Here is a 27052-nt window from a genome sequence, read left to right on the forward strand (position 1 = left end):
ACATTGATTTGAAGGGTGTTGTCGTGGAAACACTAGACAATCATTATAGAAGTGACGGGTCAATAGTGTTTCTCAAAACTCCTTAACTTCTGTATCTTTCAGATCTACATAACATGTTTATTAATATGTCAACATGCACGGTAAGGATCAGTGTGTTTGCAGGTTCCTACCTGCAGTGTTGTTTGTTGTCAGAAAACCTGTGATGAAGTGTGTCAAGACAGACAGCTGCCTTTCTCTCAACATGACTGACTGAAGCTCGCTAAATGTCTTCACGCTGAAAATGACAAAGATATTTTATTATCGCAGATTGTAAAAGAAATCCAAACATATTTCTAAAGTGATTATAAAGAATGAATGAGTTCATTATTACATGTATTGGTAGGTGCTGCAGTCCAGTGATTCGGTGGCGAGACATGAGAGGAAGTCGTTGGAAACAGCTGGCAGGAACGGACGAAGGCGACGGCCGAACCACATCTGGACGAAGGCGGGATCGTTGAGGACGGTCATGTTGACGACAAGCAGTCGCAGTTCTCGTATGGAGTCCAGGATCATGGGGGCAGAAGGATGGTCAGGACGGAGCGTCTGCAACAAGAAATGATCCACGGTAAATTTTGAGCTAAATTAAAGTTCTTGATTGGAGATCAAAGAAAGCAGAACGATGAGTTTAGGTGGTTCGACAAAGAATTGGTCTTGGGTGTGTTTACATGCATCCATCCGGGTTATTGCACTTCTTATTAAAATAAATGTTCATCCCAAATAGATATTTATTTCTTGTCATATTGCAGGTGGGAAATGTTTGTAAATGACAATAGTAAATTCATAACTTCACGACTTTATTGCTATATTTAGCGTCTTTCAGAAAAAAAAGAAAAATTGGGCCAAAATCAGAATCGGCGGGTCAGGTTTTTAAATCTCAGTGATGAGCCTGAAAACTGCAAGCGGAGCACCGCTGGTTGGAACCAAAAGCCAGTCTTACGGTGTTGCTCAGCAGATCCAGAGCTTGATCCAGGACCTTGGAGGCTTTGGATAGCAGCAGCTTCCAGGCAGGTTTGGAGCCGCTTGAGTCGGAGACCCTATCACAGCGCAACATGGCTGCCAGATCCCCAGCTGTTAAACCTGACAGCTGGAGAGGAGAATGACAACAGACCAGATGTTGAACCAAACATGAAACCATTTTCCCTCAGCTGCAGTTTGAGGACAGATGATGATGTGACGACGTCTTACAGAGGCACAGGCAAATTCCTCCACAGAGAAGTTGCAGTGCCGTCCGGCCATCGTTGATCTGTCTAGGAGGATCTGAAGCTCTGTGCTGTAACACAAAGTGATTCATGTTTCCTTTATTTTACATGAAATGTTTAGGGAGGAATATCAAAAAGTCTTTCTCAACCCTACCTGTTGACTCCCATGCATATGTCTGTCTCTGTGAAAAGTTGCAAGACAAGTTAAGGTATTAATGTAAAAATAATACATATTTTTCAATAAAAGTAGATAAAGAGTGGTTATGCAGTGAGAGGAAACTAACCATTTGCCATCGTTACATTGCACTAGGTAGAGAAAACGATTAAAATGGTTATTAATCCTCAAAAAACTGATTTATTTGAAAAATAAAAATACAAAGTTCTATAATGACATATCTTTACCTGCCCACTGTATATGATGCAATCTGTGATAAAAGCACAAAAAATGAATTATTTAAAACCTCTTGTCAATTATTAAAGAAATAAGAAATTAATTGACACAAACTTAATTCACAAAGTTATTTCTTGATTACTTTTCAAAAGGCAACAATCAGTCAAATTGCATATTGAATATTGTCTCTATGTATTTAACATTATATTGAAATACAAGAAAATTATTATCTAAGCGGAACGGCCTTAACATGCAACTAAAATCATCATTGTTGTTACAGTTTGTTGGGAAAATGTTATATAAAGAAAATAAAATTAAAGAAGAGAATTTTGGGAGGAGATTTAACATAACAGCATTTGTATTCAACAATGTTGCTTCTTTTTGTAAAACTCACCAAGTGGTAGTTGTTTGGACAAAGAAAGTTTAGTGTTTGTGATGGCTAAAACTATGTCAGGAGAAGTGGTTGCCATGGTGATGTCCAGTCTGGTGAATCTGCACGGCAAAAATATTTTAAATTTAGTCAAACTAAACTCATTCTTTGGTCTGCAAGAATCACCAACATCATCTATGTGTAGGAAAAAATAAAAATAATCAGAATAATCAGAGAGAAGATGAATTTAAAACAAACATGCTATTATCATTGATACATTCATAAGTTTTAGTACATGTTCTTAGTGTTTTGGTAGAATTGTCTTTAACCTTCTATTTGATGTTCTTACATGTTGTTTACACGTTAGTTTTTTCTAATAATGCCATTTATTTTGATGCTGCTACCGCCAGGCTCCGCATTAGACATGGCATTCTTAGGCATGAAAGCTTTTTTTCGTTTATCCAAATAAAACAAATATCGTTACACAAAACATTTCAGTTTTGGTTTCATCCACATGATGCCTCAAAAAATGTTGCTCTTTGTCCTCCAAGCCTCTCTCTTCACTTGTTCATATTTCTATATTGCAGGTTTGATCTGAACTCACAGTGTTTTGTAGGATGAACAGGAAAGGTTCAACTGTTGGACAAAAGGAAGAAAAGGAAAAATGAGTTACTACCTTAAACACAAAATCCTCAGAAACCCTAAATTATAATTGTCTTACCATCTTAGTGAACATGACCAAAGATGACAGGAACTCTGTGAATTTCCTTTCCTCTGGTGCTTCGGTCATGTAATCAAAGAGCATGTTGATGACGGCGTCTGTGCTTTCAGGAAGCGTCAGTCCCAGCAGCTCCACTCTCTGATCTGGCGTGAGGAGCTGAATGACGTCAAACTATAAAAAGAAAGAAGAAAAAAAATAGTTATTTCGCCTTACTTTTAAAAAGTACTGATTGTTTTTGACAATCTGATCCTCACTGGTTTGAAGAGTGGGTTGAGACGGATCAGGTCGCTGATGATCGCAAACTGTGAGAATGGACCGAAGTTGTCGGTCAGCCACTGTGCGCTGTTGTTGAAGGAGGGCAAACATCTTGGATCTGGAAAAGGTCAAGAAAATGAAGATTTGTTTGCTTGCACCAAAAACAAAGAAAAGTGTTTATTGCTTTGAGCATTTACTGTTTTAAAAGAAATAATATCCTAAAGTTTGTGTGTTTATGTCTAACATGGATAGTAATGAAAAAAATCAATGAGCACAAAGTAAAGAGCTACAAGACAAAGGGTTTGGATAAATAAATTAAGAAAACAACTCAACAGATGACATTGATTTGAAGGGTGTTGTCGTGGAAACACTAGACAATCATTATAGAAGTGACGGGTCAATAGTGTTTCTCAAAACTCCTTAACTTCTTTATCTTTCAGATCTACATAACATGTTTATTAATATGTCAACATGCACGGTAAGGATCAGTGTGTTTGCAGGTTCCTACCTGCAGTGTTGTTTGTTGTCAGAAAACCTGTGATGAAGTGTGTCAAGACAGACAGCTGCCTTTCTCTCAACATGACTGACTGAAGCTCGCTAAATGTCTTCACGCTGAAAATGACAAAGATATTTTATTATCACAGATTGTAAAAGAAATCCAAACATATTTCTAAAGTGATTATAAAGAATGAATGAGTTCATTGTTACATGTATTGGTAGGTGCTGCAGTCCAGTGATTCGGTGGCAAGACATGAGAGGAAGTCGTTGGAAACAGCTGGCAGGAACGGACGAAGGCGGCGGCCGAACCACATCTGGACGAAGGCGGGATCGTTGAGGACGGTCATGTTGACGACAAGCAGTCGCAGTTCTCGTATGGAGTCCAGGATCATGGGGGCAGAAGGATGGTCAGGACGGAGCGTCTGCAACAAGAAATGATCCACGGTAAATTTTGAGCTAAAGGAAAGAATCAGAATAAACTAAAATTAAACAAAGATTCCTCATCATATGTTATTTTTAATCATCTCATAAATACTGACCACGAACTGTCAGGGTGTACGCACTACTGTTAAAATTCAATATCTCTATGCAGGTTATTGTACATTTGAAAACAATAATACATTTTCAAGACTAGCAGATATTTGGATTTTCTGTTGGATTATACAGGATACATGGCATACAACAGATCGGAAATGTTTAGAAATTTTTTATCATGATATTCAGTCTTAAGTTTCAAACTGCTGGAATTTTAACACCTTATACTTTGACACTATATTAACCAACTTTCAGGTTAAAAAAAATATAAAAATCAGTATTAGGCCAAATCTCAGTGATGAGCCTGAAAACTGCAAGCGGAGCACCGCTGGTTGGAACCAAAAGCCAGTCTTACGGTGTTGCTCAGCAGATCCAGAGCTTGATCCAGGACCTTGGAGGCTTTGGATAGCAGCAGCTTCCAGGCAGGTTTGGAGCCGCTTGAGTCGGAGACCCTATCACAGCGCAACATGGCTGCCAGATCCCCAGCTGTTAAACCTGACAGCTGGAGAGGAGAATGACAACAGACCAGATGTTGAACCAAACATGAAACCATTTTCCCTCAGCTGCAGTTTGAGGACAGATGATGATGTGACGACGTCTTACAGAGGCACAGGCAAATTCCTCCACAGAGAAGTTGCAGTGCCGTCCGGCCATCGTTGATCTGTCTAGGAGGATCTGAAGCTCTGTGCTGTAACACAAAGTGATTCATGTTTCCTTTATTTTACATGAAATGTTTAGGGAGGAATATCAAAAAGTCTTTCTCAACCCTACCTGTTGACTCCCATGCATATGTCTGTCTCTGTGAAAAGTTGCAAGACAAGTTAAGGTATTAATGTAAAAATAATACATAATTTTAAATAAAAGTAGATAAAGGGTGGTTATGCAGTGAGAGGAAACTAACCATTTGTCATTGTTTCATTGCACTAGGTAGAGAAAACGATTAAAATGGTTAGTAAGCCTCAAAAACTAATTTGTTCGAAAACATAAAATAAAATGTCCACAGTAACGTATCTTTACCTGCCCACTGTATATGATGCAGTCTGTAATAAAAGCAACAAAAAATCTAATTAGTTAATTATTAAACAAATGAGAAATGACTTTTCAGTTGACACAAATTGACAATTATGAAATCAATTCTTCAATCTATAATCACTAAGCTGCATTTTGGATATTGAATGTCTTTTTGTATTTAACATGGTAAAGATGTATTGCCACAGTCTTTACAGCTGATCGAAATTAAAAATATAACAGTTGGAAATATGTTAAATAAAATGAAAGTAGAAATAACTGGGGAGAAATTTAACACAATTTGTAGCCTAAAAATGTTTCTCTTTGTTTTTATATATAAAAATCTCACCAGATGGTAGTCGTTTGAATAAAGCCACTTTAGTGTATGTGATGGCTGAAACTAAGTCAGAAGTAGCTGTTGCCATGGCGTCGTCCAGTCTGGTGAACCTGCAAAGCAAAAATATTTTTAATTCAGTCAAACTAAACTTGTTCTGTGATTGGCTAGAATTACTAAAATGATCCGTGTATGGCAAACACCAAAATAACCAGAACAATCAGAGAGAATTAGGAGAGAAAAATGCATTACAATCTTCAAATTCAGTCATGTACATGCAGTATATTCTTTGGTACTTTGGTAGAACTGCCTTTTTAACTGTGACTTCATAATAATTTGTTGGGACAAAGGAAAACGTGAAGGCCTTTTATCCAAATACCACAAATATTGTTGCACCCAAACGCTTTAGCATTAGCGTCATCCACAGGAAATGTCTCAAAAATATTGGTCATTGACCCTGACTTAATTACAAAAACATTTCTGCATTTGTGCATCACTTTAAAAGTCATGGCTTCTTCCTCACAGAGTGGTCAGCCCATGTATACACATTTCATATAAACTCACAGTGTTTTGTAGGATGAGCAGGAAAGGAAAAGACTTCCCTGTTGGACAAGAGGGAAAAAGTGGAAAATTAGTTACTACCTTATAGTGGCAGTATTATGCATTTTCCAGGCATGTAGCATAATTTTATAGCACAATCAATGATGTAAAGCTCAAAAAAGTCACATTTACATGAAACAAAATCTGCAAAACCACTGAATCATGATGGACTTTTCTTACCATCTCGGTGAATCTCACGAAGGATAACAGGAACTCTACAAAACTTCTCTCCGGCGCTACGATCATGTAATCAAAGAGCATGTTGATGACAACGTCTTTGGTTTCAGGAAGCGTCAGTGCCCAGCAGCGCCACTCTCTGATCTGGCGTGAGGAGCTGAATGACCTCCAGCTTAAATAGAAAAACAAAAGAATAAGTGTTTGCCACTATTGTCACTTGCCTTTTATTTCAAAATGCTGATTGCTTTTGACAATCTGATCCTCACTGGTTTGAAGAGTTGGTTGAGACGGATCAGCACACTGATGAGCGCAAACTGTGAGAATGGACCGAAGTTGTCGGTCAGCCACTGTGCGCTGTTGTTGAACGGAGGGACAAACATCCTGGATCCTGGAAAAGGTCAAGAGATTGGAGATTTGTGCAAGGCAAAGTATTTATTGCTTTGAATACTATTCACAAAATTTTTAAATTACTCAAATCCTAAAGTTTGTGTGTTATCTAACATTGAAAGACCACTTTTAAAAATGGCTAACCACAAAACTAATAAGCTATAACGACGCAAAGCTTGGGGAAATAAACGCTGACATGTGCAGTTAACAGGTGACATTGATTTGAAGGATAAAGATTTGTTGTCTTGGAAACATAGACAATCATTATACAAGTGAAGGAGACCTTAATGTTTCTCAAAAACTCCTTAACCTTCTTTATCTTTCAGATCTACATAACATGTTTATTAATATGTCAACATGCAAGGTAAGGATCAGTGTGTTTGCAGGTTCCTACCTGCAGTGTTGTTTGTCAGAAAACTGTGATGAAGTGTGGTCAAGACAGACAGCTGCCTTTCTCTCAACATGACTGACTGAAGCTCGCTAAATGTCTTCACGCTGAACAATGACAGAGATATTTTATTATCGCAGATTGTAAAAGAAATCCAAACCTATTTCTAAAGTGATTATAAAGAATGAATGAGTTGATTGTTACATGTAGTGGTAGGTGCTGCAGTCCAGTGATTTGGAGGAGAGACATGAGAGGAAGTCGTCGGAGGAACAGCTGGCAGGAACGGACGAAGGCGGCGGCCGAACCACATCTGGACGAAGGCGGGGATCGTTGAGGACGGTCATGTTGACGACAAGCAGCCGGAGTTCTCGTATGGAGTCCAGGATCATGGGGCAGAAGGATGGTCAGGACGGAGCGTCTGCAACAAGAAATGATCCACGGTAAATTTGAGCTAAAGGAAAGTTCTTGATTGGAGATCAAAGAAAGCAGAACGATGAGTTTAGGTGGTTCGACAAAGAATTGGTCTTGGGTGTGTTTACATGCATCCATCCGGGTTATTGCACTTCTTATTAAAATAAATGTTCATCCCAAATAGATATTTATTTCTTGTCATATTGCAGGTGGGAAATGTTTGTAAATGACAATAGTAAATTCATAACTCACGACTTTATTGCTATATTTAGCGTCTTTCAGAAAAAAAAGAAAAATTGGGCCAAAATCAGAATCGGCGGGTCAGGTTTTTAAATCTCAGTGATGAGCCTGAAAACTGCAAGCGGAGCACCGCTGGTTGGAACCAAAAGCCAGTCTTACGGTGTTGCTCAGCAGATCCAGAGCTTGATCCAGGACCTTGGAGGCTTTGGATAGCAGCAGCTTCCAGGCAGGTTTGGAGCCGCTTGAGTCGGAGACCCTATCACAGCGCAACATGTCTGCCAGATCCCCAGCTGTTAAACCTGACAGCTGGAGAGGAGAATGACAACAGACCAGATGTTGAACCAAACATGAAACCATTTTCCCTCAGCTGCAGTTTGAGGACAGATGATGATGTGACGACGTCTTACAGAGGCACAGGCAAATTCCTCCACAGAGAAGTTGCAGTGCCGTCCGGCCATCGTTGATCTGTCTAGGAGGATCTGAAGCTCTGTGCTGTAACACAAAGTGATTCATGTTTCCTTTATTTTACATGAAATGTTTAGGGAGGAATATCAAAAAGTCTTTCTCAACCCTACCTGTTGACTCCCATGCATATGTCTGTCTCTGTGAAAAGTTGCAAGACAAGTTAAGGTATTAATGTAAAAATAATACATATTTTTCAATAAAAGTAGATAAAGAGTGGTTATGCAGTGAGAGGAAACTAACCATTTGCCATCGTTACATTGCACTAGGTAGAGAAAACGATTAAAATGGTTATTAATCCTCAAAAAACTGATTTGTTTGAAAAATAAAAATACAAAGTTCTATAATGACATATCTTTACCTGCCCACTGTATATGATGCAATCTGTGATAAAAGCACAAAAAATGAATTATTCAAATCCTCTTGTCAATTATTAAAGAAATAAGAAATTAATTGACACAAACTTAATTCACAAAGTTATTTCTTGATTACTTTTCAAAAGGCAACAATCAGTCAAATTGCATATTGAATATTGTCTCTATGTATTTAACATTATATTGAAATACAAGAAAATTATTATCTAAGCGGAACGGCCTTAACATGCAACTAAAATCATCATTGTTGTTACAGTTTGTTGGGAAAATGTTATATAAAGAAAATAAAATTAAAGAAGAGAATTTTGGGAGGAGATTTAACATAACAGCATTTGTATTCAACAATGTTGCTTCTTTTTGTAAAACTCACCAAGTGGTAGTTGTTTGGACAAAGAGAGTTCAGTGTTTGTGATGGCTAAAACTATGTCAGGAGAAGTGGTTGCCATGGTGATGTCCAGTCTGGTGAATCTGCACGGCAAAAATATTTTAAATTTAGTCAAACTAAACTCATTCTTTGGTCTGCAAGAATCACCAACATCATCTATGTGTAGGAAAAAATAAAAATAATCAGAATAATCAGAGAGAAGATGAATTTAAAACAAACATGCTATTATCATTGATACATTCATAAGTTTTAGTACATGTTCTTAGTGTTTTGGTAGAATTGTCTTTAACCTTCTATTTGATGTTCTTACATGTTGTTTACACGTTAGTTTTTTCTAATAATGCCATTTATTTTGATGCTGCTACCGCCAGGCTCCGCATTAGACATGGCATTTTTAGGCATGAAAGCTTTTTTTCGTTTATCCAAATAAAACAAATATCGTTACACAAAACATTTCAGTTTTGGTTTCATCCACATGATGCCTCAAAAAATGTTGCTCTTTGTCCTCCAAGCCTCTCTCTTCACTTGTTCATATTTCTATATTGCAGGTTTGATCTGAACTCACAGTGTTTTGTAGGATGAACAGGAAAGGTTCAACTGTTGGACAAAAGGAAGAAAAGGAAAAATGAGTTACTACCTTAAACACAAAATCCTCAGAAACCCTAAATTATAATTGTCTTACCATCTTAGTGAACATGACCAAAGATGACAGGAACTCTGTGAATTTCCTTTCCTCTGGTGCTTCGGTCATGTAATCAAAGAGCATGTTGATGACGGCGTCTGTGCTTTCAGGAAGCGTCAGTCCCAGCAGCTCCACTCTCTGATCTGGCGTGAGGAGCTGAATGACGTCAAACTTTAAAAAGAAAGAAGAAAAAAAAAAGTTATTTCGCCTTACTTTTAAAAAGTACTGATTGTTTTTGACTATCTGATCCTCACTGGTTTGAAGAGTGGGTTGAGACGGATCAGGTCGCTGATGATCGCAAACTGTGAGAATGGACCGAAGTTGTCGGTCAGCCACTGTGCGCTGTTGTTGAAGGAGGGCAAACATCTTGGATCTGGAAAAGGTCAAGAAAATGAAGATTTGTTTGCTTGCACCAAAAACAAAGAAAAGTGTTTATTGCTTTGAGCATTTACTGTTTTAAAAGAAATAATATCCTAAAGTTTGTGTGTTTATGTCTAACATGGAAAGTAATGAAAAAAATCAATGAGCACAAAGTAAAGAGCTACAAGACAAAGGGTTTGGATAAATAAATTAAGAAAACAACTCAACAGATGACATTGATTTGAAGGGTGTTGTCGTGGAAACACTAGACAATCATTATAGAAGTGACGGGTCAATAGTGTTTCTCAAAACTCCTTAACTTCTTTATCTTTCAGATCTACATAACATGTTTATTAATATGTCAACATGCACGGTAAGGATCAGTGTGTTTGCAGGTTCCTACCTGCAGTGTTGTTTGTTGTCAGAAAACCTGTGATGAAGTGTGTCAAGACAGACAGCTGCCTTTCTCTCAACATGACTGACTGAAGCTCGCTAAATGTCTTCACGCTGAAAATGACAAAGATATTTTATTATCGCAGATTGTAAAAGAAATCCAAATATATTTCTAAAGTGATTATAAAGAATGAATGAGTTCATTGTTACATGTATTGGTAGGTGCTGCAGTCCAGTGATTCGGTGGCGAGACATGAGAGGAAGTCGTCGGAAACAGCTGGCAGGAACGGACGAAGGCGGCGGCCGAACCACATCTGGACGAAGGCGGGATCGTTGAGGACGGTCATGTTGACGACAAGCAGCCGGAGTTCTCGTATGGAGTCCAGGATCATGGGGGCAGAAGGATGGTCAGGACGGAGCGTCTGCAACAAGAAATGATCCACGGTAAATTTTGAGCTAAATTAAAGTTCTTGATTGGAGATCAAAGAAAGCAGAATGATGAGTTTAGGTGGTTCGACAAAGAATTGGTCTTGGGTGTGTTTACATGCATCCATCCGGGTTATTGCACTTCTTATTAAAATAAATGTTCATCCCAAATAGATATTTATTTCTTGTCATATTGCAGGTGGGAAATGTTTGTAAATGACAATAGTAAATTCATAACTTCACGACTTTATTGCTATATTTAGCGTCTTTCAGAAAAAAAAGAAAAATTGGGCCTAAATCAGAATCGGCGTGTCAGGTTTTTAAATATCAGTGATGAGCCTGAAAACTGCAAGCGGAGCACCGCTGGTTGGAACCAAAAGCCAGTCTTACGGTGTTGCTCAGCAGATCCAGAGCTTGATCCAGGACCTTGGAGGCTTTGGATAGCAGCAGCTTCCAGGCAGGTTTGGAGCCGCTTGAGTCGGAGACCCTATCACAGCGCAACATGGCTGCCAGATCCCCAGCTGTTAAACCTGACAGCTGGAGAGGAGAATGACAACAGACCAGATGTTGAACCAAACATGAAACCATTTTCCCTCAGCTGCAGTTTGAGGACAGATGATGATGTGACGACGTCTTACAGAGGCACAGGCAAATTCCTCCACAGAGAAGTTGCAGTGCCGTCTGGCCATCGTTGATCTGTCTAGGAGGATCTGAAGCTCTGTGCTGTAACACAAAGTGATTCATGTTTCCTTTATTTTACATGAAATGTTTAGGGAGGAATATCAAAAAGTCTTTCTCAACCCTACCTGTTGACTCCCATGCATATGTCTGTCTCTGTGAAAAGTTGCAAGACAAGTTAAGGTATTAATGTAAAAATAATACATATTTTTCAATAAAAGTAGATAAAGAGTGGTTATGCAGTGAGAGGAAACTAACCATTTGCCATCGTTACATTGCACTAGGTAGAGAAAACGATTAAAATGGTTATTAATCCTCAAAAAACTGATTTGTTTGAAAAATAAAAATACAAAGTTCTATAATGACATATCTTTACCTGCCCACTGTATATGATGCAATCTGTGATAAAAGCACAAAAAATGAATTATTCAAATCCTCTTGTCAATTATTAAAGAAATAAGAAATTAATTGACACAAACTTAATTCACAAAGTTATTTCTTGATTACTTTTCAAAAGGCAACAATCAGTCAAATTGCATATTGAATATTGTCTCTATGTATTTAACATTATATTGAAATACAAGAAAATTATTATCTAAGCGGAACGGCCTTAACATGCAACTAAAATCATCATTGTTGTTACAGTTAGTTGGGAAAATGTTATATAAAGAAAATAAAATTAAAGAAGAGAATTTTGGGAGGAGATTTAACATAACAGCATTTGTATTCAACAATGTTGCTTCTTTTTGTAAAACTCACCAAGTGGTAGTTGTTTGGACAAAGAGAGTTCAGTGTTTGTGATGGCTAAAACTATGTCAGGAGAAGTGGTTGCCATGGTGATGTCCAGTCTGGTGAATCTGCACGGCAAAAATATTTTAAATTTAGTCAAACTAAACTCATTCTTTGGTCTGCAAGAATCACCAACATCATCTATGTGTAGGAAAAAATAAAAATAATCAGAATAATCAGAGAGAAGATGAATTTAAAACAAACATGCTATTATCATTGATACATTCATAAGTTTTAGTACATGTTCTTAGTGTTTTGGTAGAATTGTCTTTAACCTTCTATTTGATGTTCTTACATGTTGTTTACACGTTAGTTTTTTCTAATAATGCCATTTATTTTGATGCTGCTACCGCCAGGCTCCGCATTAGACATGGCATTCTTAGGCATGAAAGCTTTTTTTCGTTTATCCAAATAAAACAAATATCGTTACACAAAACATTTCAGTTTTGGTTTCATCCACATGATGCCTCAAAAAATGTTGCTCTTTGTCCTCCAAGCCTCTCTCTTCACTTGTTCATATTTCTATATTGCAGGTTTGATCTGAACTCACAGTGTTTTGTAGGATGAACAGGAAAGGTTCAACTGTTGGACAAAAGGAAGAAAAGGAAAAATGAGTTACTACCTTAAACACAAAATCCTCAGAAACCCTAAATTATAATTGTCTTACCATCTTAGTGAACATGACCAAAGATGACAGGAACTCTGTGAATTTCCTTTCCTCTGGTGCTTCGGTCATGTAATCAAAGAGCATGTTGATGACGGCGTCTGTGCTTTCAGGAAGCGTCAGTCCCAGCAGCTCCACTCTCTGATCTGGCGTGAGGAGCTGAATGACGTCAAACTATAAAAAAAAAGAAGAAAAAAAATAGTTATTTCGCCTTACTTTTAAAAAGTACTGATTGTTTTTGACAATCTGATCCTCACTGGTTTGAAGAGTGGGTTGAGACGGATCAGGTCGCTGATGATCGCAAACTGTGAGAATGGACCGAAGTTGTCGGTCAGCCACTGTGCGCTGTTGTTGAAGGAGGGCAAACATCTTGGATCTGGAAAAGGTCAAGAAAATGAAGATTTGTTTGCTTGCACCAAAAACAAAGAAAAGTGTTTATTGCTTTGAGCATTTACTGTTTTAAAAGAAATAATATCCTAAAGTTTGTGTGTTTATGTCTAACATGGAAAGTAATGAAAAAAATCAATGAGCACAAAGTAAAGAGCTACAAGACAAAGGGTTTGGATAAATAAATTAAGAAAACAACTCAACAGATGACATTGATTTGAAGGGTGTTGTCGTGGAAACACTAGACAATCATTATAGAAGTGACGGGTCAATAGTGTTTCTCAAAACTCCTTAACTTCTGTATCTTTCAGATCTACATAACATGTTTATTAATATGTCAACATGCACGGTAAGGATCAGTGTGTTTGCAGGTTCCTACCTGCAGTGTTGTTTGTTGTCAGAAAACCTGTGATGAAGTGTGTCAAGACAGACAGCTGCCTTTCTCTCAACATGACTGACTGAAGCTCGCTAAATGTCTTCACGCTGAAAATGACAAAGATATTTTATTATCACAGATTGTAAAAGAAATCCAAACATATTTCTAAAGTGATTATAAAGAATGAATGAGTTCATTGTTACATGTATTGGTAGGTGCTGCAGTCCAGTGATTCGGTGGCGAGACACGAGAGGAAGTCGTTGGAAACAGCTGGCAGGAACGGACGAAGGCGACGGCCGAACCACATCTGGACGAAGGCGGGATCGTTGAGGACGGTCATGTTGACGACAAGCAGTCGCAGTTCTCGTATGGAGTCCAGGATCATGGGGGCAGAAGGATGGTCAGGACGGAGCGTCTGCAACAAGAAATGATCCACGGTAAATTTTGAGCTAAAGGAAAGAATCAGAATAAACTAAAATTAAACAAAGATTCCTCATCATATGTTATTTTTAATCATCTCATTAAATACTGACCACGAACTGTCAGGGTGTACGCACTACTGTTAAAATTCAATATCTCTATGCAGGTTATTGTACATTTGAAAACAATAATACATTTTCAAGACTAGCAGATATTTGGATTTTCTGTTGGATTATACAGGATACATGGCATACAACAGATCGGAAATGTTTAGAAATTTTTTATCATGATATTCAGTCTTAAGTTTCAAACTGCTGGAATTTTAACACCTTATACTTTGACACTATATTAACCAACTTTCAGGTTAAAAAAAAAAAAAAAAATCAGTATTAGGCCAAATCTCAGTGATGAGCCTGAAAACTGCAAGCGGAGCACCGCTGGTTGGAACCAAAAGCCAGTCTTACGGTGTTGCTCAGCAGATCCAGAGCTTGATCCAGGACCTTGGAGGCTTTGGATAGCAGCAGCTTCCAGGCAGGTTTGGAGCCGCTTGAGTCGGAGACCCTATCACAGCGCAACATGTCTGCCAGATCCCCAGCTGTTAAACCTGACAGCTGGAGAGGAGAATGACAACAGACCAGATGTTGAACCAAACATGAAACCATTTTCCCTCAGCTGCAGTTTGAGGACAGATGATGATGTGACGACGTCTTACAGAGGCACAGGCAAATTCCTCCACAGAGAAGTTGCAGTGCCGTCCGGCCATCGTTGATCTGTCTAGGAGGATCTGAAGCTCTGTGCTGTAACACAAAGTGATTCATGTTTCCTTTATTTTACATGAAATGTTTAGGGAGGAATATCAAAAAGTCTTTCTCAACCCTACCTGTTGACTCCCATGCATATGTCTGTCTCTGTGAAAAGTTGCAAGACAAGTTAAGGTATTAATGTAAAAATAATACATAATTTTAAATAAAAGTAGATAAAGGGTGGTTATGCAGTGAGAGGAAACTAACCATTTGTCATTGTTTCATTGCACTAGGTAGAGAAAACGATTAAAATGGTTAGTAAGCCTCAAAAACTAATTTGTTCGAAAACATAAAATAAAATGTCCACAGTAACGTATCTTTACCTGCCCACTGTATATGATGCAGTCTGTAATAAAAGCAACAAAAAATCTAATTAGTTAATTATTAAACAAATGAGAAATGACTTTTCAGTTGACACAAATTGACAATTATGAAATCAATTCTTCAATCTATAATCACTAAGCTGCATTTTGGATATTGAATGTCTTTTTGTATTTAACATGGTAAAGATGTATTGCCACAGTCTTTACAGCTGATCGAAATTAAAAATATAACAGTTGGAAATATGTTAAATAAAATGAAAGTAGAAATAACTGGGGAGAAATTTAACACAATTTGTAGCCTAAAAATGTTTCTCTTTGTTTTTATATATAAAAATCTCACCAGATGGTAGTCGTTTGAATAAAGCCACTTTAGTGTATGTGATGGCTGAAACTAAGTCAGAAGTAGCTGTTGCCATGGCGTCGTCCAGTCTGGTGAACCTGCAAAGCAAAAATATTTTTAATTCAGTCAAACTAAACTTGTTCTGTGATTGGCTAGAATTACTAAAATGATCCGTGTATGGCAAACACCAAAATAACCAGAACAATCAGAGAGAATTAGGAGAGAAAAATGCATTACAATCTTCAAATTCAGTCATGTACATGCAGTATATTCTTTGGTACTTTGGTAGAACTGCCTTTTTAACTGTGACTTCATAATAATTTGTTGGGACAAAGGAAAACGTGAAGGCCTTTTATCCAAATACCACAAATATTGTTGCACCCAAACGCTTTAGCATTAGCGTCATCCACAGGAAATGTCTCAAAAATATTGGTCATTGACCCTGACTTTAATTACAAAAACATTTCTGCATTTGTGCATCACTTTAAAAGTCATGGCTTCTTCCTCACAGAGTGGTCAGCCCATGTATACACATTTCATATAAACTCACAGTGTTTTGTAGGATGAGCAGGAAAGGAAAAGACTTCCCTGTTGGACAAGAGGAAAAAGTGGAAAATTAGTTACTACCTTATAGTGGCAGTATTATGCATTTTCCAGGCATGTAGCATAATTTTATAGCACAATCAATGATGTAAAGCTCAAAAAAGTCACATTTACATAAACAAAAATCTGCAAAACCACTGAATCATGATGGACTTTTCTTACCATCTCGGTGAATCTCACGAAGGTTAACAGGAACTCTACAAAACTTCTCTCCGGCGCTACGATCATGTAATCAAAGAGCATGTTGATGACAACGTCTTTGTTTTCAGGAAGCGTCAGTCCCAGCAGCTCCACTCTCTGATCTGGCGTGAGGAGCTGAATGACGTCAAACTATAAAAAAAAAGAAGAAAAAAAATAGTTATTTCGCCTTACTTTTAAAAAGTACTGATTGTTTTTGACAATCTGATCCTCACTGGTTTGAAGAGTGGGTTGAGACGGATCAGGTCGCTGATGATCGCAAACTGTGAGAATGGACCGAAGTTGTCGGTCAGCCACTGTGCGCTGTTGTTGAAGGAGGGCAAACATCTTGGATCTGGAAAAGGTCAAGAAAATGAAGATTTGTTTGCTTGCACCAAAAACAAAGAAAAGTGTTTATTGCTTTGAGCATTTACTGTTTTAAAAGAAATAATATCCTAAAGTTTGTGTGTTTATGTCTAACATGGAAAGTAATGAAAAAAATCAACGAGCACAAAGTAAAGAGCTACAAGACAAAGGGTTTGGATAAATAAATTAAGAAAACAACTCAACAGATGACATTGATTTGAAGGGTGTTGTCGTGGAAACACTAGACAATCATTATAGAAGTGACGGGTCAATAGTGTTTCTCAAAACTCCTTAACTTCTTTATCTTTCAGATCTACATAACATGTTTATTAATATGTCAACATGCACGGTAAGGATCAGTGTGTTTGCAGGTTCCTACCTGCAGTGTTGTTTGTTGTCAGAAAACCTGTGATGAAGTGTGTCAAGACAGACAGCTGCCTTTCTCTCAACATGACTGACTGAAGCTCGCTAAATGTCTTCACGCTGAAAATGACAAAGATATTTTATTATCGCAGATTGTAAAAGAAATCCAAACATATTTCTAAAGTGATTATAAAGAATGAATGAGTTCATTATTACATGTATTGGTAGGTGCTGCAGTCCAGTGATTCGGTGGCGAGACATGAGAGGAAGTCGTTGGAAACAGCTGGCAGGAACGGACGAAGGCGACGGCCGAACCACATCTGGACGAAGGCGGGATCGTTGAGGACGGTCATGTTGACGACAAGCAGTCGCAGTTCTCGTATGGAGTCCAGGATCATGGGGGCAGAAGGATGGTCAGGACGGAGCGTCTGCAACAAGAAATGATCCACGGTAAATTTTGAGCTAAATTAAAGTTCTTGATTGGAGATCAAAGAAAGCAGAACGATGAGTTTAGGTGGTTCGACAAAGAATTGGTCTTGGGTGTGTTTACATGCATCCATCCGGGTTATTGCACTTCTTATTAAAATAAATGTTCATCCCAAATAGATATTTATTTCTTGTCATATTGCAGGTGGGAAATGTTTGTAAATGACAATAGTAAATTCATAACTTCACGACTTTATTGCTATATTTAGCGTCTTTCAGAAAAAAAAGAAAAATTGGGCCAAAATCAGAATCGGCGGGTCAGGTTTTTAAATCTCAGTGATGAGCCTGAAAACTGCAAGCGGAGCACCGCTGGTTGGAACCAAAAGCCAGTCTTACGGTGTTGCTCAGCAGATCCAGAGCTTGATCCAGGACCTTGGAGGCTTTGGATAGCAGCAGCTTCCAGGCAGGTTTGGAGCCGCTTGAGTCGGAGACCCTATCACAGCGCAACATGGCTGCCAGATCCCCAGCTGTTAAACCTGACAGCTGGAGAGGAGAATGACAACAGACCAGATGTTGAACCAAACATGAAACCATTTTCCCTCAGCTGCAGTTTGAGGACAGATGATGATGTGACGACGTCTTACAGAGGCACAGGCAAATTCCTCCACAGAGAAGTTGCAGTGCCGTCCGGCCATCGTTGATCTGTCTAGGAGGATCTGAAGCTCTGTGCTGTAACACAAAGTGATTCATGTTTCCTTTATTTTACATGAAATGTTTAGGGAGGAATATCAAAAAGTCTTTCTCAACCCTACCTGTTGACTCCCATGCATATGTCTGTCTCTGTGAAAAGTTGCAAGACAAGTTAAGGTATTAATGTAAAAATAATACATATTTTTCAATAAAAGTAGATAAAGAGTGGTTATGCAGTGAGAGGAAACTAACCATTTGCCATCGTTACATTGCACTAGGTAGAGAAAACGATTAAAATGGTTATTAATCCTCAAAAAACTGATTTATTTGAAAAATAAAAATACAAAGTTCTATAATGACATATCTTTACCTGCCCACTGTATATGATGCAATCTGTGATAAAAGCACAAAAAATGAATTATTTAAAACCTCTTGTCAATTATTAAAGAAATAAGAAATTAATTGACACAAACTTAATTCACAAAGTTATTTCTTGATTACTTTTCAAAAGGCAACAATCAGTCAAATTGCATATTGAATATTGTCTCTATGTATTTAACATTATATTGAAATACAAGAAAATTATTATCTAAGCGGAACGGCCTTAACATGCAACTAAAATCATCATTGTTGTTACAGTTTGTTGGGAAAATGTTATATAAAGAAAATAAAATTAAAGAAGAGAATTTTGGGAGGAGATTTAACATAACAGCATTTGTATTCAACAATGTTGCTTCTTTTTGTAAAACTCACCAAGTGGTAGTTGTTTGGACAAAGAAAGTTTAGTGTTTGTGATGGCTAAAACTATGTCAGGAGAAGTGGTTGCCATGGTGATGTCCAGTCTGGTGAATCTGCACGGCAAAAATATTTTAAATTTAGTCAAACTAAACTCATTCTTTGGTCTGCAAGAATCACCAACATCATCTATGTGTAGGAAAAAATAAAAATAATCAGAATAATCAGAGAGAAGATGAATTTAAAACAAACATGCTATTATCATTGATACATTCATAAGTTTTAGTACATGTTCTTAGTGTTTTGGTAGAATTGTCTTTAACCTTCTATTTGATGTTCTTACATGTTGTTTACACGTTAGTTTTTTCTAATAATGCCATTTATTTTGATGCTGCTACCGCCAGGCTCCGCATTAGACATGGCATTCTTAGGCATGAAAGCTTTTTTTCGTTTATCCAAATAAAACAAATATCGTTACACAAAACATTTCAGTTTTGGTTTCATCCACATGATGCCTCAAAAAATGTTGCTCTTTGTCCTCCAAGCCTCTCTCTTCACTTGTTCATATTTCTATATTGCAGGTTTGATCTGAACTCACAGTGTTTTGTAGGATGAACAGGAAAGGTTCAACTGTTGGACAAAAGGAAGAAAAGGAAAAATGAGTTACTACCTTAAACACAAAATCCTCAGAAACCCTAAATTATAATTGTCTTACCATCTTAGTGAACATGACCAAAGATGACAGGAACTCTGTGAATTTCCTTTCCTCTGGTGCTTCGGTCATGTAATCAAAGAGCATGTTGATGACGGCGTCTGTGCTTTCAGGAAGCGTCAGTCCCAGCAGCTCCACTCTCTGATCTGGCGTGAGGAGCTGAATGACGTCAAACTATAAAAAGAAAGAAGAAAAAAAATAGTTATTTCGCCTTACTTTTAAAAAGTACTGATTGTTTTTGACAATCTGATCCTCACTGGTTTGAAGAGTGGGTTGAGACGGATCAGGTCGCTGATGATCGCAAACTGTGAGAATGGACCGAAGTTGTCGGTCAGCCACTGTGCGCTGTTGTTGAAGGAGGGCAAACATCTTGGATCTGGAAAAGGTCAAGAAAATGAAGATTTGTTTGCTTGCACCAAAAACAAAGAAAAGTGTTTATTGCTTTGAGCATTTACTGTTTTAAAAGAAATAATATCCTAAAGTTTGTGTGTTTATGTCTAACATGGATAGTAATGAAAAAAATCAATGAGCACAAAGTAAAGAGCTACAAGACAAAGGGTTTGGATAAATAAATTAAGAAAACAACTCAACAGATGACATTGATTTGAAGGGTGTTGTCGTGGAAACACTAGACAATCATTATAGAAGTGACGGGTCAATAGTGTTTCTCAAAACTCCTTAACTTCTTTATCTTTCAGATCTACATAACATGTTTATTAATATGTCAACATGCACGGTAAGGATCAGTGTGTTTGCAGGTTCCTACCTGCAGTGTTGTTTGTTGTCAGAAAACCTGTGATGAAGTGTGTCAAGACAGACAGCTGCCTTTCTCTCAACATGACTGACTGAAGCTCGCTAAATGTCTTCACGCTGAAAATGACAAAGATATTTTATTATCACAGATTGTAAAAGAAATCCAAACATATTTCTAAAGTGATTATAAAGAATGAATGAGTTCATTGTTACATGTATTGGTAGGTGCTGCAGTCCAGTGATTCGGTGGCAAGACATGAGAGGAAGTCGTTGGAAACAGCTGGCAGGAACGGACGAAGGCGGCGGCCGAACCACATCTGGACGAAGGCGGGATCGTTGAGGACGGTCATGTTGACGACAAGCAGTCGCAGTTCTCGTATGGAGTCCAGGATCATGGGGGCAGAAGGATGGTCAGGACGGAGCGTCTGCAACAAGAAATGATCCACGGTAAATTTTGAGCTAAAGGAAAGAATCAGAATAAACTAAAATTAAACAAAGATTCCTCATCATATGTTATTTTTAATCATCTCATAAAATACTGACCACGAACTGTCAGGGTGTACGCACTACTGTTAAAATTCAATATCTCTATGCAGGTTATTGTACATTTGAAAACAATAATACATTTTCAAGACTAGCAGATATTTGGATTTTCTGTTGGATTATACAGGATACATGGCATACAACAGATCGGAAATGTTTAGAAATTTTTTATCATGATATTCAGTCTTAAGTTTCAAACTGCTGGAATTTTAACACCTTATACTTTGACACTATATTAACCAACTTTCAGGTTAAAAAAAATATAAAAATCAGTATTAGGCCAAATCTCAGTGATGAGCCTGAAAACTGCAAGCGGAGCACCGCTGGTTGGAACCAAAAGCCAGTCTTACGGTGTTGCTCAGCAGATCCAGAGCTTGATCCAGGACCTTGGAGGCTTTGGATAGCAGCAGCTTCCAGGCAGGTTTGGAGCCGCTTGAGTCGGAGACCCTATCACAGCCCAACATGTCTGCCAGATCCCCAGCTGTTAAACCTGACAGCTGGAGAGGAGAATGACAACAGACCAGATGTTGAACCAAACATGAAACCATTTTCCCTCAGCTGCAGTTTGAGGACAGATGATGATGTGACGACGTCTTACAGAGGCACAGGCAAATTCCTCCACAGAGAAGTTGCAGTGCCGTCCGGCCATCGTTGATCTGTCTAGGAGGATCTGAAGCTCTGTGCTGTAACACAAAGTGATTCATGTTTCCTTTATTTTACATGAAATGTTTAGGGAGGAATATCAAAAAGTCTTTCTCAACCCTACCTGTTGACTCCCATGCATATGTCTGTCTCTGTGAAAAGTTGCAAGACAAGTTAAGGTATTAATGTAAAAATAATACATAATTTTAAATAAAAGTAGATAAAGGGTGGTTATGCAGTGAGAGGAAACTAACCATTTGTCATTGTTTCATTGCACTAGGTAGAGAAAACGATTAAAATGGTTAGTAAGCCTCAAAAACTAATTTGTTTGAAAACATAAAATAAAATGTCCACAGTAACGTATCTTTACCTGCCCACTGTATATGATGCAGTCTGTAATAAAAGCAACAAAAAATCTAATTAGTTAATTATTAAACAAATGACAAATGACTTTTCAGTTGACACAAATTGACAATTATGAAATCAATTCTTCAATCTATAATCACTAAGCTGCATTTTGGATATTGAATGTCTTTTTGTATTTAACATGGTAAAGATGTATTGCCACAGTCTTTACAGCTGATCGAAATTAAAAATGTAACAGTTGGAAATATGTTAAATAAAATGAAAGTAGAAATAACTGGGGAGAGATTTAACACAATTTGTAGCCTAAAAATGTTTCTCTTTGTTTTTATATATAAAAATCTCACCAGATGGTAGTCGTTTGAATAAAGCCACTTTAGTGTATGTGATGGCTGAAACTAAGTCAGAAGTAGCTGTTGCCATGGCGTCGTCCAGTCTGGTGAACCTGCAAAGCAAAAATATTTTTAATTCAGTCAAACTAAACTTGTTCTGTGATTGGCTAGAATTACTAAAATGATCCGTGTATGGCAAACACCAAAATAACCAGAACAATCAGAGAGAATTAGGAGAGAAAAATGCATTACAATCTTCAAATTCAGTCATGTACATGCAGTATATTCTTTGGTACTTTGGTAGAACTGCCTTTTTAACTGTGACTTCATAATAATTTGTTGGGACAAAGGAAAACGTGAAGGCCTTTTATCCAAATACCACAAATATTGTTGCACCCAAACGCTTTAGCATTAGCGTCATCCACAGGAAATGTCTCAAAAATATTGGTCATTGACCCTGACTTAAATTACAAAAACATTTCTGCATTTGTGCATCACTTTAAAAGTCATGGCTTCTTCCTCACAGAGTGGTCAGCCCATGTATACACATTTCATATAAACTCACAGTGTTTTGTAGGATGAGCAGGAAAGGAAAAGACTTCCCTGTTGGACAAGAGGAAAAAGTGGAAAATTAGTTACTACCTTATAGTGGCAGTATTATGCATTTTCCAGGCATGTAGCATAATTTTATAGCACAATCAATGATGTAAAGCTCAAAAAAGTCACATTTACATAAACAAAAATCTGCAAAACCACTGAATCATGATGGACTTTTCTTACCATCTCGGTGAATCTCACGAAGGATAACAGGAACTCTACAAAACTTCTCTCCGGCGCTACGATCATGTAATCAAAGAGCATGTTGATGACAACGTCTTTGGTTTCAGGAAGCGTCAGTCCCAGCAGCTCCACTCTCTGATCTGGCGTGAGGAGCTGAATGACGTCAAACTTTAAATAGAAAGAAGAAAAAAAATAGTTATTTCGCCTTACTTTTAAAAAGTACTGATTGTTTTTGACAATCTGATCCTCACTGGTTTGAAGAGTGGGTTGAGACGGATCAGGTCGCTGATGATCGCAAACTGTGAGAATGGACCGAAGTTGTCGGTCAGCCACTGTGCGCTGTTGTTGAAGGAGGGCAAACATCTTGGATCTGGAAAAGGTCAAGAAAATGAAGATTTGTTTGCTTGCACCAAAAACAAAGAAAAGTGTTTATTGCTTTGAGCATTTACTGTTTTAAAAGAAATAATATCCTAAAGTTTGTGTGTTTATGTCTAACATGGAAAGTAATGAAAAAAATCAACGAGCACAAAGTAAAGAGCTGCAAGACAAAGGGTTTGGATAAATAAATTAAGAAAACAACTCAACAGATGACATTGATTTGAAGGGTGTTGTCGTGGAAACACTAGACAATCATTATAGAAGTGACGGGTCAATAGTGTTTCTCAAAACTCCTTAACTTCTTTATCTTTCAGATCTACATAACATGTTTATTAATATGTCAACATGCACGGTAAGGATCAGTGTGTTTGCAGGTTCCTACCTGCAGTGTTGTTTGTTGTCAGAAAACCTGTGATGAAGTGTGTCAAGACAGACAGCTGCCTTTCTCTCAACATGACTGACTGAAGCTCGCTAAATGTCTTCACGCTGAAAATGACAAAGATATTTTATTATCGCAGATTGTAAAAGAAATCCAAACATATTTCTAAAGTGATTATAAAGAATGAATGAGTTCATTGTTACATGTATTGGTAGGTGCTGCAGTCCAGTGATTCGGTGGCGAGACACGAGAGGAAGTCGTTGGAAACAGCTGGCAGGAACGGACGAAGGCGGCGGCCGAACCACATCTGGACGAAGGCGGGATCGTTGAGGACGGTCATGTTGACGACAAGCAGTCGCAGTTCTCGTATGGAGTCCAGGATCATGGGGGCAGAAGGATGGTCAGGACGGAGCGTCTGCAACAAGAAATGATCCAAGGTAAATTTTGAGCTAAAGGAAAGAATCAGAATAAACTAAAATTAAACAAAGATTCCTCATCATATGTTATTTTTAATCATCTCATTAAATACTGACCACGAACTGTCAGGGTGTACGCACTACTGTTAAAATTCAATATCTCTATGCAGGTTATTGTACGTTTGAAAACAATAATACATTTTCAAGACTAGCAGATATTTGGATTTTCTGTTGGATTATATAGGATACATGGCATACAACAGATCGGAAATGTTTAGAAATTTTTTATCATGATATTCAGTCTTAAGTTTCAAACTGCTGGAATTTTAACACCTTATACTTTGACACTATATTAACCAACTTTCAGGTTAAAAAAAATATAAAAATCAGTATTAGGCCAAATCTCAGTGATGAGCCTGAAAACTGCAAGCGGAGCACCGCTGGTTGGAACCAAAAGCCAGTCTTACGGTGTTGCTCAGCAGATCCAGAGCTTGATCCAGGACCTTGGAGGCTTTGGATAGCAGCAGCTTCCAGGCAGCTTTGGAGCCGCTTGAGTCGGAGACCCTATCACAGCCCAACATGTCTGCCAGATCCCCAGCTGTTAAACCTGACAGCTGGAGAGGAGAATGACAACAGACCAGATGTTGAACCAAACATGAAACCATTTTCCCTCAGCTGCAGTTTGAGGACAGATGATGATGTGACGACGTCTTACAGAGGCACAGGCAAATTCCTCCACAGAGAAGTTGCAGTGCCGTCCGGCCATCGTTGATCTGTCTAGGAGGATCTGAAGCTCTGTGCTGTAACACAAAGTGATTCATGTTTCCTTTATTTTACATGAAATGTTTAGGGAGGAATATCAAAAAGTCTTTCTCAACCCTACCTGTTGACTCCCATGCATATGTCTGTCTCTGTGAAAAGTTGCAAGACAAGTTAAGGTATTAATGTAAAAATAATACATAATTTTAAATAAAAGTAGATAAAGGGTGGTTATGCAGTGAGAGGAAACTAACCATTTGTCATTGTTTCATTGCACTAGGTAGAGAAAACGATTAAAATGGTTAGTAAGCCTCAAAAACTAATTTGTTCGAAAACATAAAATAAAATGTCCACAGTAACGTATCTTTACCTGCCCACTGTATATGATGCAGTCTGTAATAAAAGCAACAAAAAATCTAATTAGTTAATTATTAAACAAATGACAAATGACTTTTCAGTTGACACAAATTGACAATTATGAAATCAATTCTTCAATCTATAATCACTAAGCTGCATTTTGGATATTGAATGTCTTTTTGTATTTAACATGGTAAAGATGTATTGCCACAGTCTTTACAGCTGATCGAAATTAAAAATGTAACAGTTGGAAAAATGTTAAATAAAATGAAAGTAGAAATAACTGGGGAGAAATTTAACACAATTTGTAGCCTAAAAATGTTTCTCTTTGTTTTTATGTATAAAAATCTCACCAGATGGTAGTCGTTTGAATAAAGCCACTTTAGTGTATGTGATGGCTGAAACTAAGTCAGAAGTAGCTGTTGCCATGGCGTCGTCCAGTCTGGTGAACCTGCAAAGCAAAAATATTTTTAATTCAGTCAAACTAAACTTGTTCTGTGATTGGCTAGAATTACTAAAATGATCCGTGTATGGCAAACACCAAAATAACCAGAACAATCAGAGAGAATTAGGAGAGAAAAATGCATTACAATCTTCAAATTCAGTCATGTACATGCAGTATATTCTTTGGTACTTTGGTAGAACTGCCTTTTTAACTGGGACTTCATAATAATTTGTTGGGACAAAGGAAAACGTGAAGGCCTTTTATCCAAATACCACAAATATTGTTGCACCCAAACGCTTTAGCATTAGCGTCATCCACAGGAAATGTCTCAAAAATATTGGTCATTGACCCTGACTTTAATTACAAAAACATTTCTACATTTGTGCATCACTTTAAAAGTCATGGCTTCTTCCTCACAGAGTGGTCAGCCCATGTATACACATTTCATATAAACTCACAGTGTTTTGTAGGATGGGCAGGAAAGGAAGAGACTTCCCTGTTGGACAAGGGGAAAAAGTGGAAAATTAGTTACTACCTTATAGTGGCAGTATTATGCATTTTCCAGGCATGTAGCATAATTTTATAGCACAATCAATGATGTAAAGCTCAAAAAAGTCACATTTACATAAACAAAAATCTGCAAAACCACTGAATCATGATGGATTTTTCTTACCATCTCGGTGAATCTCACGAAGGATAACAGGAACTCTACAAAACTTCTCTCCGGCGCTACGATCATGTAATCAAAGAGCATGTTGATGACAACGTCTTTGGTTTCAGGAAGCGTCAGTCCCAGCAGCTCCACTCTCTGATCTGGCGTGAGGAGCTGAATGACGTCAAACTTTAAATAGAAAGAAGAAAAAAAATAGTTATTTCGCCTTACTTTTAAAAAGTACTGATTGTTTTTGACTATCTGATCCTCACTGGTTTGAAGAGTGGGTTGAGACGGATCAGGTCGCTGATGATCGCAAACTGTGAGAATGGACCGAAGTTGTCGGTCAGCCACTGTGCGCTGTTGTTGAAGGAGGGCAAACATCTTGGATCTGGAAAAGGTCAAGAAAATGAAGATTTGTTTGCTTGCACCAAAAACAAAGAAAAGTGTTTATTGCTTTGAGCATTTACTGTTTTAAAAGAAATAATATCCTAAAGTTTGTGTGTTTATGTCTAACATGGATAGTAATGAAAAAAATCAATGAGCACAAAGTAAAGAGCTACAAGACAAAGGGTTTGGATAAATAAATTAAGAAAACAACTCAACAGATGACATTGATTTGAAGGGTGTTGTCGTGGAAACACTAGACAATCATTATAGAAGTGACGGGTCAATAGTGTTTCTCAAAACTCCTTAACTTCTTTATCTTTCAGATCTACATAACATGTTTATTAATATGTCAACATGCACGGTAAGGATCAGTGTGT

At 37.7% G+C, this 27052-nt stretch overlaps 1 protein-coding gene across 21 annotated transcripts in view; it reads right to left on the reverse strand.

Annotated features, from left to right (window-relative positions):
- Nucleotides 1-27052, reverse strand: part of mslnb (mesothelin b) — an 89466-nt gene that overhangs the window by 41931 nt on the left and 20483 nt on the right. For 13 of the 21 annotated variants that reach the window (XM_032562342.1, XM_032562324.1, XM_032562325.1 and 10 more), the window contains exons 37-113: nt 26558-26676; nt 26307-26474; nt 26092-26129; nt 25542-25639; nt 25202-25224; nt 25086-25107; nt 24956-24983; nt 24788-24872; nt 24540-24686; nt 23860-24071; nt 23660-23763; nt 23151-23269; nt 22900-23067; nt 22685-22722; nt 22135-22232; nt 21795-21817; nt 21679-21700; nt 21549-21576; nt 21381-21465; nt 21133-21279; nt 20453-20664; nt 20253-20356; nt 19744-19862; nt 19490-19660; nt 19373-19404; nt 18793-18890; nt 18410-18432; nt 18292-18313; nt 18162-18189; nt 17994-18078; nt 17746-17892; nt 17140-17351; nt 16940-17043; nt 16431-16549; nt 16180-16347; nt 15965-16002; nt 15415-15512; nt 15075-15097; nt 14959-14980; nt 14829-14856; nt 14661-14745; nt 14413-14559; nt 13732-13943; nt 13532-13635; nt 13023-13141; nt 12769-12939; nt 12652-12683; nt 12072-12169; nt 11689-11711; nt 11571-11592; nt 11441-11468; nt 11273-11357; nt 11025-11171; nt 10419-10630; nt 10219-10322; nt 9710-9828; nt 9456-9626; nt 9339-9370; nt 5365-5462; nt 5025-5047; nt 4909-4930; nt 4779-4806; nt 4611-4695; nt 4363-4509; nt 3684-3895; nt 3484-3587; nt 2975-3093; nt 2721-2891; nt 2604-2635; nt 2024-2121; nt 1641-1663; nt 1523-1544; nt 1393-1420; nt 1225-1309; nt 977-1123; nt 371-582; nt 171-274 (exon numbers count right to left, since the gene is read on the reverse strand). In XM_032562342.1, the coding sequence (XP_032418233.1) occupies nt 171-274; nt 371-582; nt 977-1123; nt 1225-1309; nt 1393-1420; nt 1523-1544; nt 1641-1663; nt 2024-2121; nt 2604-2635; nt 2721-2891; nt 2975-3093; nt 3484-3587; nt 3684-3895; nt 4363-4509; nt 4611-4695; nt 4779-4806; nt 4909-4930; nt 5025-5047; nt 5365-5462; nt 9339-9370; nt 9456-9626; nt 9710-9828; nt 10219-10322; nt 10419-10630; nt 11025-11171; nt 11273-11357; nt 11441-11468; nt 11571-11592; nt 11689-11711; nt 12072-12169; nt 12652-12683; nt 12769-12939; nt 13023-13141; nt 13532-13635; nt 13732-13943; nt 14413-14559; nt 14661-14745; nt 14829-14856; nt 14959-14980; nt 15075-15097; nt 15415-15512; nt 15965-16002; nt 16180-16347; nt 16431-16549; nt 16940-17043; nt 17140-17351; nt 17746-17892; nt 17994-18078; nt 18162-18189; nt 18292-18313; nt 18410-18432; nt 18793-18890; nt 19373-19404; nt 19490-19660; nt 19744-19862; nt 20253-20356; nt 20453-20664; nt 21133-21279; nt 21381-21465; nt 21549-21576; nt 21679-21700; nt 21795-21817; nt 22135-22232; nt 22685-22722; nt 22900-23067; nt 23151-23269; nt 23660-23763; nt 23860-24071; nt 24540-24686; nt 24788-24872; nt 24956-24983; nt 25086-25107; nt 25202-25224; nt 25542-25639; nt 26092-26129; nt 26307-26474; nt 26558-26676 (7296 nt within the window). The remainder of the gene's footprint in view (nt 1-170; nt 275-370; nt 583-976; nt 1124-1224; nt 1310-1392; nt 1421-1522; nt 1545-1640; nt 1664-2023; nt 2122-2603; nt 2636-2720; nt 2892-2974; nt 3094-3483; nt 3588-3683; nt 3896-4362; nt 4510-4610; nt 4696-4778; nt 4807-4908; nt 4931-5024; nt 5048-5364; nt 5463-9338; nt 9371-9455; nt 9627-9709; nt 9829-10218; nt 10323-10418; nt 10631-11024; nt 11172-11272; nt 11358-11440; nt 11469-11570; nt 11593-11688; nt 11712-12071; nt 12170-12651; nt 12684-12768; nt 12940-13022; nt 13142-13531; nt 13636-13731; nt 13944-14412; nt 14560-14660; nt 14746-14828; nt 14857-14958; nt 14981-15074; nt 15098-15414; nt 15513-15964; nt 16003-16179; nt 16348-16430; nt 16550-16939; nt 17044-17139; nt 17352-17745; nt 17893-17993; nt 18079-18161; nt 18190-18291; nt 18314-18409; nt 18433-18792; nt 18891-19372; nt 19405-19489; nt 19661-19743; nt 19863-20252; nt 20357-20452; nt 20665-21132; nt 21280-21380; nt 21466-21548; nt 21577-21678; nt 21701-21794; nt 21818-22134; nt 22233-22684; nt 22723-22899; nt 23068-23150; nt 23270-23659; nt 23764-23859; nt 24072-24539; nt 24687-24787; nt 24873-24955; nt 24984-25085; nt 25108-25201; nt 25225-25541; nt 25640-26091; nt 26130-26306; nt 26475-26557; nt 26677-27052) is intronic. The other 8 variants (XM_032562333.1, XM_032562338.1, XM_032562339.1 and 5 more) reach the window with 8 other exon arrangements.

Source organism: Xiphophorus hellerii, chromosome 5 (assembly GCF_003331165.1).
Source record: "Xiphophorus hellerii strain 12219 chromosome 5, Xiphophorus_hellerii-4.1, whole genome shotgun sequence".
NCBI classification, from domain to species: domain Eukaryota; kingdom Metazoa; phylum Chordata; class Actinopteri; order Cyprinodontiformes; family Poeciliidae; genus Xiphophorus; species Xiphophorus hellerii.